A 14,821-nucleotide genomic window follows, 5' to 3' on the forward strand; every position below is an offset into this window, starting at 1 on the left:
CCATCAATATAAAACTAACTCTTTTGCCTTTGAATTTAACTTCCTCTCTTGATTCCACTGATTTCTTACTTTATCTCTATTTATTATATAAACATGATTAAATATGGGATTTCTAATATAAACATTTTTAAAACAAAATAAATATTTATCCATTTATGTATATCTATCTGTATGTATTTATCTTAAAAGGTGGATGATAAATCAAATTTGTTTTTTTTTTTTTATTTATTTTTTTCAAAGAAAAAATATGTTTTATGCTTTTTGAGTTGATCGTTCAACTTTTTTGTTGTATTTGTCAGCAATTCTTCTCTTTCTGATGAGGAGTGCAGATCCAGCTACAAGAGCAACACCGACAGTACCACCAACAACACTACCAACAATGACTCGCCAATTATCATCTTTCTTTGTTGTTGGGTTACAAGTATTTCTATTGTCGGTTTGGGCATTTGGTGCAAGGATTAAACCGAAATCAGGGTCAACCATTGCAAACTCTTCGAATTGCGGTACGACAGTGTCGATTTCAACATGTCCTTCTCTTTGGATGTATGTATGAACAGCTACCATCGGTATGGTATCGACAATGAGTGTATTCAACATTGAACCGACAATATAGTTACCGTTTCCATCACCAATATTGAATGAGGTGACTTCGGAGGTCGACAATACAATAGTGTCATTGGAAGACGGTGCCTTCAAGTTTCCACATTGATCCTTAACACCAACGGGATTGGTAACTCTCATTGAGAAAACGAGGTTGTTCAATCTCGATTGGAATGGCCATTTTTCGACTCTCATAGTAAACTTGTGAGATCCAATGTTGATTTGGAAATCCTTTCCTGCAAAGCTGACTGGAATCGTTTTGGCTAGCAGTGCGGAATTCTTTGGTGCTTGGTATTGAATGAATGAAATCTCCATTGACTCGGCATATTTGAGAGATGTAGAGTTGGCAGAGTAACTCCACTGTTTGAGCGCTATGATCTCGCCTGTGATCGCGTGACTAATATTTTGATTGGAAGATGATTCCAACATCCATTTCGCTTCGGAGACATTGAAATATTTAACTTGGTCACCGGTATCAGTGATCTCAGTGATTGAGAATACTTCAAACTTGTAGCTGATTCCATTGTTCTCGACTTCGATCTCTGGAATCTGTGGATTTGGTGTGATTGTATCGTTTCCGTTGTGATTATCTTTGCCGTCGATCTGACAATAAATACCACTCCATCCTTCTTTACATTGGCATACTCCCTCGAGGCATTCACCATTCTCTGAACAAACTGGAGCTGTTTCATTCTTTTTACACGATGAATCGTCAAGAGCGCTGATGGTTGAAATGGAAACAGATTGTTCAACCGGTTGGTAATAAGAGTTGTAAACAATTACTTTAATAATATATCTTGTTTTCGGTGCCAATTTGGTGATATCACAATAGAGTTGTTTGGATTTCGAACAAATGGTTGTCCAGTTTTGTGAGTTGTAAGAGATAATGGTTGAATAGGTAGTTTCATTAGGTTGACCATTCTCTGATGCATTCCATGAAACATATATCGATGAAACCGATGCATCTGCACTAAGATTTAAACCGGTTGGTTCGGAATAGGTTTGAATGGAACCGATTTCCATCTTTGACATATCATCATTGTATGCAATCACCTTGACTTGATATAACGATCCAAGCTCCAAATCATCATAAATACATGATAGCTGAGTTGTGTTTGGACAAATGACTGCTTCATTCACTAATACATCGTAGGTTGTTGAACTTGGAACACCATTGACTGTTGAATATGTGATATCGAAATTCTCAGTTGAGGTCTGTGAAATTTGGATCGATGGATTGCTGATTTCAGAGTATGTCTGATAGCTTCTGGATAATGTCAATTGTGTTTGGTCGCTAACTGCAATAATTGAAATTTCCTGAGAACTTCCTGGAACCAAATCACTAATTACACAACTTGTCTCTTGAGTTTTGATACAAGATGTCGGTTGTCCATTTAGAGAAACATTGAAATAGGTCAACTCTGGAATACCATTTTCAACTGAATATTTCAATGAGATCTCTTTGGTTGTAATGTATACCAAATCAAGCAGGAGATTCGATAACTCTGCATAGGTTTCGACAATCAACTCGGAGCTAAGATGTCTATCAACATTGTTGGATGTGACAATGAAAGAATAGGTTGTTCCCGGTAAAAGATCGGTAAGGAAACACTCTCCATTGGCATCGGGTTTAGATTCTTGACAAACACTATTTCCAGCTTGATTGATGGTGGTCGAGTTCATAATGACAACGAATGAAGTTTGAAGGGGATCACCTCCTGGTGCTTCGTAGTTGAGATGAATTGATTTTGTCAGTGCAGTTGCTGTGAGAATTGGTTCACTCATCAAATCCCAGAGTGTAACATTTTGAACTGGCGATTGGGTGATATCACCATCGTTGGTTGCTGTGACTTGAACAGAGTATTCTGACAAGGTTGTCAATCCAGTGATGGTACATGTAGTGGCAGTTCCAGTACATTGCGAATAAACTACACCATCCAGGAGAACGTGATAAATGGTTGATGGAGATGGTACTCCAAAAGTTGATGAATATCTGGTGAAGATTGAAGTTGGTTTTCCAATCAAAGTTAATGTTGGATTGCTAACCTTGGTGTAGGTGGTAAGTTTCTTTGAGAATGAAAGTGATTTACCATCATTGACTGCAGTCACTTGGATATTGTAGTTGGTGGTATGAGTCAGACCACTCAGAGTACATGTGTTGGAGGAGATATCAATACAACCGATTACATCGACACCATTGTTGTTTACAGTATATTTAGTTGCACTGGGAACACCTCCATTCACTGTGAAGTTTAGTGAAATCAATTTGGTGGTAACGAGTGACGAACTGAAAATACCTTCAGAGATTTGTGAGTATGTTGGTGCAACAATGGATTTCGAAAGGTTAAGTCCTGCGTTGGTAGCGAAAACAGCAAAGGTATAGGATGTACTTGGTGTTAGGGATGCAACATTACATGTGGTGGAGGCAATCGATTGACATGGTGCATATGGAACATTATTGACGCTGATAGAATAGAGGGTGAGCGCTGGATTTCCACCCTTGGCCGAAAAAGTTAAACTGGAGGATTTGGTCAACATTGCCACTGAGAGTGTTGGTGCAGTCAATAAATCCCAAAGCTTAACGGTTTGGATCAAGGATGAAGTTGTAGTTCCATCGTTGATAGCTTTGACTTGAACGGAATAGGTTGAGAGTGTTGTCAATCCACTGAGAGTACATGGAGAGGTGGTACAAGTTTGAGAAACATCATTCAAAAGAACTTGATAGGTTGTGGCTGGTGATGGCACACCTCCAGTTGATGCGAACGAAATTGAAATTGAAACGGGTGTATTGGATAATGTAAAGGTTGGAACACTGACAACTGGGTAGAGTTGTTGAGTGATGGTTTTGGTTGGTGATGAATTTCCATAATTGATCGATTTTCCAACGATTGTCAATTGAACACCTGGATTCGATGGTGTGAATCCAGAGACTGTGCATTGTGCAAAGTCATTACAAGTGGCTGCAGCACCATTGATTGTAAAGGCAAATGTTGTGACTCCTTGAACTCCATAGGTCGATGAGTAACTGAATGTCACTGAGCTGGTTGTATAACTAATAATTTGCAATGTCTTCATTGTATCTGCAAAGGTTTGGTATGAAGAAACACCTGTTTTCGATAAACCATCATTGGTAACCTTAACCTGGACATCATATTTGGTTCCGAGAACAACTGAATTGAATGTACATTGTAGAGCGGTTGTTGCTGCACAAATAGTTGCACCATTGACAACAACATCATAAACAGATGTTTGATATCCATTTTGTGTTGAATAAGTGATTGTTAGTGTGAGTGCTGATTGTTTGATTGTGACAGTTGGTGTTGTGACTTCAGCTAACGTTGTGAATGTCTTTGATGTACTTTGTTTCTTTCCATCGTTTACTGCATCTACTTGGATAACATAATCAGTGGCTTGGGTCAAGGTATTGATTGTGCAAGTAGTAGTGGAGATACCAACACATCCTGGAACATTTACACCTTTGTTGGAAACTGTGTAAAGAGTTGAACTTGGAACACCTTGAGTTGTTGAGAAACTAACAATCATTGATTTGGTTGTGATTGTTGTTGCTGTCAAAGTTGGGAGTGTGATCTCTGGATATGTAGATTGTGTAACTGTATTGCTCAGAGTTGTGACTGAATTGACTGCAATTACCGTAAACCTGTAGGAAGTACCAGGTGTCAGAGATGAAACAGTGCATGTTGTTGTGGCGATACCTTTGCAATTGGCAACGTCAACACCATTTGATTGGATGGTATAGCTTGTCAAAGCTGGATTACCACCTGTTGCAGAGAATGATAGAACAGCACGATTGGTGAACATGTTGGCAGAGATAGTTGGTGTAGACATCAAATCCCATAGTTTAACGGATTGGACTGTTGACAAAGTGGTAGTTCCATCGTTGGTTGCTTTGACTTGAACGGAATAGGTTGAGAGTGTTGTCAATCCACTGAGAGTACATGGAGAGGTGGTACAAGTTTGAACAGCACTATTCAATAGAACTTGATAGGAGGTGGCTGGTGATGGCACACCATTAATCGAAGAGAATGTAACGGTAATGGAAACTGGGGTGTTGGTTAATGTAAAGGTTGGAACACTGACAACTGGGTAGAGTTGTTGAGTGATGGTTTTGGTTGGTGATGAATTTCCATAGTTGATCGATTTTCCAACGATTGTCAATTGAACACCTGGATTCGATGGTGTGAATCCAGAGACTGTGCATTGTGCAAAGTCATTACAAGTGGCTGCAGCACCATTGATCGTAAAGGCAAATGTTGTGACTCCTTGAACTCCATAGGTCGATGAGTAACTGAATGTCACTGAGCTGGTTGTATAACTAACAATTTGTAACTTTTGAATGGAATCTGAGTAGGTTTGGTATGAAGAGGTACCGATTTTAGTTAGACCATCATTGGTAACCTTTACTTGAACATCATATTTGGTTCCGAGAACAACCGAATTGAATGTACATTGTAAAGCGGTTGTTGCTGCACAAATAGTTGCACCATTGACAACAACATCATAAACAGATGTTTGATATCCATTTTGTGTTGAATAAGTGATTGTTAGTGTGAGTGCTGATTGTTTGATTGTGACAGTTGGTGTTGTGACTTCAGCTAAAGTTGTGAATGTCTTTGATGTACTTTGTTTCTTTCCATCGTTTACTGCATCTACTTGGATATTATAGCCAGTGGCTTGGGTCAAGGTATTGATTGCGCAAGTAGTAGTGGAGATACCAACACATCCTGGAACATTTACACCATTATTAATGATTGTGTAAAGAGTTGAACTTGGAACACCTTGAGTTGTTGAGAAACTAACAATCATTGATTTGGTTGTGATTGTTGTTGCTGTCAACGTTGGGAGTGTGATCTCTGAATAGGTAGATTGTGTAACTGTGCTACTGAGGGTGGTTGGTGCATTGACTGCAGTCACAACAAACTTGTAAGAAGTACCAGGTGTCAGAGACGAAACAGTGCATGTTGTTGTGGCGATACCTTTGCAATTGGCAACATCAACACCATTTGATTGGATGGTGTATCTTGTCAACGCTGGATTACCACCGGCAGCAGAGAATGACAGAACGGCACGATTCGTAAACATGTTAGCAGAGAGTGTCGGTGTTTTCATCAGATCCCATAGTTTAATCGATAAAACGCCAGATTGAGTGGTTGTACCATCGTTGGTTGCTTTGACCTGGAGTGTATAGGTTGCAAGAGTAGTCAATCCACTGAGAGTACATGGAGAGGCAGTGCAGGATTGAACGGCACCATTCAAGAGAACTTGGTAGGTGGTGGCTGGCGATGGTACACCGCCAGTAGCAGAGAAAGTTGCAACAATAGAGTTTGGTGTGTTTGTAGAGGAAAGAGATGGAGTGGTAACTGCGGTATAGGTAGTTCCACTGGTAGTCATAGCAGCAGAGCTTACACCATAGTTTACGGCATTAACGGCAATCGAGACTGTTTGGCCTGGAGTCAAACCGGTAATGGTACAAGATGTAAAAGAACATCCTCCAACTTGAACATTATTCGATTTAACAACAAAAGATGTAACTCCATTGACACCTTGATTCGACTTGTAGCTAACAGTGATAGTCTTTGTAGTTCTAGCAGTCACTGTTACCGAGTTCATAGTATCAGCTGATAGTTAGTATCAAAAGAATAGAAAAGAAATTGATAAATATTAAATTAGTATATACATTGGATATCTTTGAATAACATGATTACAACTTACCGGATGGCATTTGGATATAAGCGGAAGTACCGGAATTCGCTCCACCAAATGGAGATTCTCCGTTCAATGTCGCTTTGATGTTGGTTCTTAAACCGGTTGGAATACCAGAGATTGTACACGATTGTCCACCGGTTAGAGAATTACAGGAGGTTGCAACGTATGAATTTCCGTTGAGGTATTCAACTCTCATTGTTTGGGTGGCTGGCCAATTGCTATTCACTTGGATGGTAAGTGAATTGTAACCGTTGAACTTGGCGGCACCGAAAGTAATGGAGAGCGAAACCGCACTGAACACATTCATCATGAATCTTATATCGTCTCGTGAGCAAGATGTCGATGTCCAAGCAAAGTTTGTTAGACCTCCACAGCTTCCCGAGCTATCATAAGAGTAACCAATGGTTGCCGATGTAAGAGTACCCATTGTTCCTCTCTGGAAACCAGAAACGGAATCTGTATAACTACATACATTTGGACGCAATACATTTCTAATACTATTAACCGGTCCACAAACGCTATTTGGACTATTTACATAACATAATAATAATTTGATGGAAAAAGAGTTTCAGGTGGTGTTAATAAATATTTTTGTGTGATCAATCAATTAATCAAATGTGTGATTTTTATCTGAGGAAAAAAAAAATGAAAAGTTGAAATTTAAAAAAAAAAAAATATATATTATTTTAAATTAAAACTTACGGATATCTTTCATAGTAAATCTATATTTAGATTAAAGGATAAATTTTTATTTTTTTTAATTAGTTCTAATTATTTAATATATTTTTTTAATTTATAATAAATTTATTATAAAATACTTACAAATCCTACTGATGGAGTGACAAAAGTAGATTTTACTTCAGTTTTAAATACTCCAGCAATACAATTTCCAGAAGTTGCTGCTAGTCCAATAAAACTGGATTGTGCACATGCTTTATCTTTGAAATTCTCTATTTTATAGGTATTTCCAGAGATAAGGTATTTAAAGCTAGCAATTCCATCACTGTAACATTGTCCATTGACAAATGATGAAATTAAATTGGGTTGAACATCACAACTTTTAGTACCAAAAGGATAGGATGTTAACCAAATATAAGATTGCCCCTCTACAAAAGACAATAGAAATGATACATATATTAAAAATACAATAAATAAATAATTATATTTGAAAAACATTATTTATTTATTTAATTGAAAATAAAAACAAACAATTTTGAAAAAGAATCTAAAGATTAAATAAATGAATCTAGATCAACAATTGCTCTTTCGATTTGGAACAACCGGTTAAAAAAGATTTTAATTTAAAATTTTTTATTGATAAAATAAGAATCAAAGGTTCCAAGACAAACAAGCTCGTAAAACATAATTGAAATTTTCGTAAAATCTAACAATGATCGAGAGATATTTTGTTGTTCGGGTCTCATGGTTTCCATCCTTCACTTTGATGGTTTTGCGTACTATTTTTACCTTAAAAAAGGAAAAAACTCACTCTAAAAAATCAGTTTTTTGGTTTTTTTTTTTGAAATTGACCAGGATCCTCCTCTTGTTAATCTAAAAAGGTGTGGGTAAGGTTATCAAAAATCTTTAGAAGATTTTTATCTGGTTCTCAAATGGTAAACAAAATAATCAATTAACAAATAGTTAAAAACAAAAATTTTATTTACCAATTTTTTTTTAAAGAATGTTGATTTTTCTGATTAAAAAAATTATTCTATGATAGTTTATCAGATTTATTTCTTTCAAATTTTTTCTAAAATATTAAAATAAAGTCATATTTAAATGATTTGTTATCTATCTTATTTCAATAAAAACAGTCAGAGTTTTATTTAATTTTTTAAAAAAATGAATCAAAAAATAACAAAAAAAAAAGAACCATTTTAAAAACGGTACTCAAATCGCAGAATCATTCTCTCAAACTGAGAAATTAAGTTCCAAAAACTCACGTCAAATTTAAATCTATTTGTTTAGATATTGAACAAATTAACATAAGTACATTAGCAAAGAAATTAAAACTTACAATGATCATAAGAATCATATTTGCTTTTTTAGTCTAAAAATATTTATTTACTTTGCTTTGAAAATTTAAAAATCTGAGGTAAGATAACCAATATCTTTGACAAAAGACACTCATATTTAAAATTAGAAATCTAAATAAACATTTTAATTTTTTTTCTTAATTATATCTGATTTTTCATTTTTATTTTTACTTTTTTTTTGTTTTTATTCTTTGGAGATGATCTAAGTGATCAAAAATCAACAATATAAACAACATTAAATAAAACCATAAAATGAATATCAAAGAAAGATTGTGATAAGAATGTGTTGATTATACTTACAAGATAGTTACAAAAAAATCATTTCAAAATTTTATTATTAAGGTTAACAATAAATTTAAATGTAAATACTCAAAGAGGTTCCGCAATCATACGAAATGTATGCATATGGAGTTCTCTTACTTCGAAATCAATTTTTCTCCTACAACCGTTGTATTCAGATGCAACCGGAGAGACGGTCACTGTCCTTTCTCCTGTTTTCAACTGATTCAACACCACCCCCAATTAAATAAAGATAAAAAATAGAAAAAAAAAAGAATTATAATTTATTGAAGTATTAAATTGATTATTTATTAAATAAATAAAGATAATTCTACACAATTGTGTGACACTTGAAGCTTGCAAAAAAAATTGTCAAGAGGCGGGCAATTCATTAAAAAAAAATGGTTGTGCAAATTTTCAATGAATAACCATTCGACATGATTCCCAATAACAGATTTTTTTTTTTCGAAAAAAAAAGAAAAAAAAAACGGTCATATCTTGATAATAATAATTGTAAAAATAAAATAAATATTAATTATACAAACACACACACTATCAAATATTATCAATCATATCTTACTTTCATAATTAATTAATTAAAAACATATCTTTTATTTTTATTTTTTTTTTAATAGCGAAATTTAATTGTAAAAAAAATAAAATAAAAGATTAGTAGTTATAAATAATTAAATAATTGATTATGGATAATAATAATAATAATAATAATAATGGAAGTGATACGATGTCAAGTGCTGGTTCTGTTATGATGGGTGGTGATTTGATATTCGATGATGGTAGAAGTGATACGAATTCAACTTCTTCTCTTATTGAAACGCAACAGCAACAGCAGCAACAGTCACCACCTATGGGAACATCATTAGATTCAATACAGATATTGGTTAATAGTAGTAACACAATCACTCTAGAGGATGACGATGGCAATCAAAGTGATGCGAGTAGTACCAGTTCTATCTCCAATGAATATACCAATTCCATTGCCAATACATTGGATCTTGCTTCTCCAATTTCTTCTTTACCAACAACAACATCTCCAACCACATCATCTTCACCACCTATTAAACCAACCCCAACAACACCACCAACAGCAACAACAACGACAGCAATAACTATTACGCCAACAACGACAACTATAACAAGTCCAAACAATACCAGTCCAACTAACAACAACAACAACAACAACACAAATAGTAATAACAATACACTTCAGGCAGACAAACAAAGACAAAGAAGAATAGAACACTCTAAATCACATTCATTAGATAGAATCAATCCGAATGCAAAGGAATCCGCTGCTATTAGTAATAATAATAATAATAAAGTAAATGCTATTAGTGGTAATGGACAAAAGAGTGATGCACCACCAAAGAGATCTCGCTTGGATGAAATGATATTGGCTACAGAGGCAGGAAATACAATGTTCCTAACGAAATCACTACAATCGAAACCAAAGATTCCACTGACACAGCAACTTTCGAACCGATCTACCTTCCTGCATGTGGCATGCGCATCATTCAAGATATCATCGGTGATGTTTGTGTTTGAGCAAGCACCGACACTCACCAACGAACAAGACTTCCAATTGAAAACACCGCTCTACATTTGCTGTGAGAAAGGATTCTTCCACGCCGCCAACTTTCTCTTGAACTGCGGTGCATCACCCATACTACCGGACATCAACAAATGGACACCACTTCACAAACTAGCAAGTCAAGTACCTGATCCTGCATCTGCTGCACTCTCACAAAGTACAACTAACAACAACAACAATAATAACAACAACAACAACAGTAATAGCAACAGTAGTAGTAGTAGTAGTACAAGTATAAGTGGATCTTCATCGAAATCACAACAGAATATGAATAGTAGTAGTAATAGTGTAAATGTAAATGGAATCAATAACAATAGTAGTAATAGTAGTAATAACAATGTATCAAATAATAATGTATCAAAAGATTCACAATCAACAAGTCAATCATCATCTAACCAAAGATCTTCACCACTAACTTTACCAAATACACCATCCACATCACCATCAACAACGCAATCTTCTACTTCTTCGTCCTCTTCTTCTTCTTCTCCAACAGCTTCAGCTTCAGTTTCACAACCAACAACACCACTGAATGTACAACAAATGACAACAAAAGAAAGACAAAAAGTTGGATTCACCAATGATTTACAATATGAAGTGGCAGCAAAGATATTAACATCAAAAACACAAATTATATCTATGAGAGTATGTTAGCTAATAGATATCTATAATTCATTCAACTAATTAGTTGTTTATCTATCTTTAATTTAGACATCTAATCATCAAACACCATTACATGTAGCATTGGCCAGTGGTGCTCAGCATCTCTATAAATTATTTATTAGTCACTCAACAGAGGAGTCACTACTGATAAAAGACAACGAAGGAAATACACCATTACATTTAGTAGCAAACTTGAGTCGTGCAAATGTAAATAACAAACAAACTAAACAACAAACTAATTTTAATATGATATACTTACTATTGTTGTTTTTTTTTTTTGGATTTATAGGCAAGTGGATTTGCACAGTTAATCTTTGATAAGCTAAATAATCTAAGTGGAGATAAACTACAGGAGTATATAGACGATGTCAATAATTCAATGGCGTCGGCATTGCAAATCTCAATGAGAAAGAACAACAAACAACTCACTCGACTCATTATAAAGTATCGTGCGAAAGCAGAATCCAAGATATTGGATAACTACTTTGAGAATCTCAATGCACTAAAGTCAACGGAAGCCACAAAGCTACAATTACAGCAGATCAGCTATACCGATTCAACATTCAGAGCTACACCATTCGGTCATCTCTTTAGAAAGTTAATAGTAATCATTAAACAACACTATTCGATCAATATGACTCATCAGAACGCCAACATTCTATTGGCAAGAGCAAAAGATACAATTAAAAAGTTTTTCAGTAAGTACACTATTATTATTATTAACTTTGACATAAAATAATAATAATTGCTTATTAATATGATTTCAATTACTTTTAATATATATATAGATTGGTTAGATACAAATATACCAGATACTCACCATGAATATATAACAAACTATAAAGAGATTCTATTTTCACAAACCTATGATGTTATCATACATTTATATCATGAAGTTGTATGTATATTATTAATATATATATATATGAATCTATTAGATTGACTTATCTTATTAATATCAATATTATTATTATCTTATTTCATTTCATTTTAGTATAAATCAAGAGATCTATTTTTCCAACAAAGAGTTTCTAGATATCAAGATATTATTCACAGTGAAATCGATATTACAGAGGATAGTTGGGAACAAAATGTAATTATCTCAATCAAATATATATTTTAAAATAATAGTAGTAGATTATTTGTTAACAAACTCTTTTTTTATTTGTAGGTTGAAGCATTCCCTAAAGCATTGGAGATTATGAAGAGACTACCAGAAAAGAGAACACCCTCTGAGAAGATCAACAATCTCAATGAAGCTACAAGTCAAATCGTTAGAATGGATGCCAACGATCTGACGCCAATGTTTATGTTCTTGCTGATAAAATCCGACCTGAAGAACATTGCCTCGGAATTCAACTTTATGGACGACTTTAAGGATACGCCCGAGCAGGAGCAGTACTTGGTGTTGCTACAAGGTTCGTTCGACTACCTCGAGACGTTGAACTACACACTGAGAAATGCACAGAATCAGGTGATGTCGTTGAGTGGTCTCGTCGATAGAACCATCGACAATGCACTGTCGCTCTGTGACGAATTCCGTAATAGCGGTGTCGGTGCCGATCTCGTAGAGGATCTAGACGAGGGTTTGAAGATTCAAGACGAGATGGTCTTGCTGCTGATGATGATCTCCAAGCTGGCCAATCGTATCAACAACGACACCATCTATCTGCCACTGACTTGGTCGCCAGTGGTGATGGCGTCCTACCACTTTAGAGCGATCATCGAAAGACTCGGTGTGAGACTAGATCAATCGCTACCGATGTTGATTCATCAACCAACAACACCCACCACCATAACCGAACAAACAATACCAACACTACTATCTTTTGGCGCATCAGCAACATCATCATCATCATCATCATCGATGGAAGATGACAACAAAGTTTTAATCAAAAAGAAAGGTGAAATTTGTATTATATTAGAACATCCATATCCTCAAATGGTTTACCAGGTTATTGAAGAAAAAGTAAACGAAGCAGTCATCAAAAGTAACCATATCGATAAATAAATAATTAAAGATTAGATTAGATTATTGTAATCATTGAATGTTGTTGATAAATATATTTAGAGAGAATTTATAGTTTTATTATTATTATTATTATTATTATTATTTACTTTTCTATAATCGATTATTTAAATAAATATTAATCACCTATTTCATAATTATTAAAAACAAAATGTTAGTTAATCATCTGATGATCACCAATGTGAATATTGTAACTAATTCATAATATGTTTGTCAAAGTTTATGTAATGTAATTAAACAAATAAACTAGAACATATCACTCTATAATTACATCACATCACAACATGAAAGATAAATCACAATTAAGTACCATCTATATATATAGATTATTATTGTAAATAAAATTGTTAATTAACAAGTAATTCTATTTTCTAAAAAAAAAAAAAAACACAGGTAATAATTTAAGGTAACTTACCATTATCTAAAAATACAGTAAGCATCTCTATTAAACCAAAACTAGAACTAATTTTTATATTGTTTGTTGTTGCAAAATTAATTAGTATTTGATGACTGACTGACTGATTGATTGTATACAATATCTTACCCTCTTATATTACGAATGATTCCATTGCTATTATTGTTATTATTTAAATTGGTGCTGATTTGATTGGATTGTTTGGTAGATGAAACTGGTGAAGTAGTTGTAGTATTTGCGCTTGAGCTATTTAAAACAAAGTTATTTACTGATATATATGATTTTAAAGTTGATGTCGATTGTGTTGCAGTTTTAAAGGTTGTTGCGCTTATATTTGATAATTTACTGCTACCTCTATTTAGTATAATATTACTGCTGTTACTGAGGCATTTGCCACTTCTGATCATTGATTTTAACATGTTTGATTTATATTATATATTAATTATCTCAAAAAAAAAAAAACAATAATAACAATACAATATCTTATCGTTTTTTTTTTTTTCTGATTGTTTGATCAAACTATGAGTGAAAAAAAAATTGAAAAACCCAAAAAAAAAAAAAATTGCAATTCAAAAAAAAAAACAGGGCAACTTTAATGTATTATTTATTTGTTCTTCACTACTAAATATTTTTATTCAATTTATATATTCAATCGTGTATCATTAAATAAAATAACACATTCAAAATATTAAATAAATTTAATATATTTAAAGTTAAGTGATCAATTTCCAGAGTACAAATACTTACAGTATTTTATTAAGATAAATGATTATTTTATTGATTTGAATTTGTAAGAAAATTAATTCCGAAATATATAATTATATAAATATCTTGCCCTCAGCTAAAATAAAATCAATACAAAAACATCACTCCGAATCTCTACATTAAAAGGCATTGTAATTCCGAAAAATATCTTTCAAATGGATTTTATATTTGTTTCAAATCCTGCAAATTTTTATGTTTTTTGTGTAAAAAAATATCAGAAAGAAAGTCATGTTTTGCCCAGCAGAAAAATGAAATCGATTTCTTTTGAAGTTTGTGGTTAGATAATAGTTATTACCATTTATGTAAAATGTTTGCGAATTCAAATAGTTAAAAACTGATCATTCATTGGACTTGTTTACTCAATCAATAATTATTTATTATAAAAAAAAAAAAAAAAGTAAAAAATAAAAATTTACAAGATATTTTTAATTTTTAGATACTTATTTTAAAATTTTATATATTTTTTACAAAAAACCATGAACATCAGAGGACTTGTTTGATGTCTGGATAAGTAAGAGGAATGATCTAAAAAAAAAAAAAAACAAAAAAAAACAATAAGAGAAAAGTTTACCCCTTTGATGAGTGATTATCCACCTGTTTTGACAGTAACACCAAACTAAATTGCCGAAGATGTACCCCCAAAACTGTATTTTTAAAATTTTCATTTATTTAAATTAATTTTTATTTTCAAAAAAAATTTT

General features: G+C 33.4%; 4 protein-coding genes across 4 annotated transcripts; 1 reads left to right on the plus strand and 3 right to left on the minus strand.

Annotated features, from left to right (window-relative positions):
* Window positions 1–252: 252 nt before the first annotated feature.
* On the minus strand, window positions 253–6,520 carry PPL_09511 (uncharacterized protein; the record flags this gene model as incomplete). The annotated part of the gene is made up of 2 exons (XM_020580305.1): window positions 253–6,236; window positions 6,331–6,520. 2 exons carry the CDS (start codon window positions 6,518–6,520, stop codon window positions 253–255), a joined length of 6,174 nt encoding a protein of 2,057 aa, XP_020428892.1.
* Window positions 6,521–6,950: 430 nt separating this feature from the next.
* On the minus strand, window positions 6,951–7,748 carry PPL_09512 (uncharacterized protein; the record flags this gene model as incomplete). Its single annotated transcript, XM_020580306.1, has 4 exons — window positions 6,951–6,954; window positions 7,027–7,046; window positions 7,147–7,428; window positions 7,674–7,748. The coding sequence occupies 4 exons, from the start codon at window positions 7,746–7,748 to the stop codon at window positions 6,951–6,953; spliced, it is 381 nt and encodes a 126-aa protein (XP_020428893.1).
* Window positions 7,749–9,339: 1,591 nt separating this feature from the next.
* On the plus strand, window positions 9,340–12,922 carry PPL_09513 (uncharacterized protein; the record flags this gene model as incomplete). Its single annotated transcript, XM_020580307.1, has 6 exons — window positions 9,340–10,893; window positions 10,960–11,118; window positions 11,201–11,609; window positions 11,700–11,809; window positions 11,906–12,004; window positions 12,083–12,922. 6 exons carry the CDS (start codon window positions 9,340–9,342, stop codon window positions 12,920–12,922), a joined length of 3,171 nt encoding a protein of 1,056 aa, XP_020428894.1.
* Window positions 12,923–13,291: 369 nt separating this feature from the next.
* PPL_09514 (uncharacterized protein) lies at window positions 13,292–14,785 on the minus strand (the record flags this gene model as incomplete). Its single annotated transcript, XM_020580308.1, has 5 exons — window positions 13,292–13,311; window positions 13,356–13,402; window positions 13,485–13,709; window positions 14,589–14,645; window positions 14,757–14,785. 5 exons carry the CDS (start codon window positions 14,783–14,785, stop codon window positions 13,292–13,294), a joined length of 378 nt encoding a protein of 125 aa, XP_020428895.1.
* Window positions 14,786–14,821: the final 36 nt, after the last annotated feature.

Source organism: Heterostelium album, assembly GCF_000004825.1.
Source record: "Heterostelium album PN500 unplaced genomic scaffold PPL_scaffold11, whole genome shotgun sequence".
In the NCBI taxonomy this organism is placed as follows: domain Eukaryota; phylum Evosea; class Eumycetozoa; order Acytosteliales; family Acytosteliaceae; genus Heterostelium; species Heterostelium album.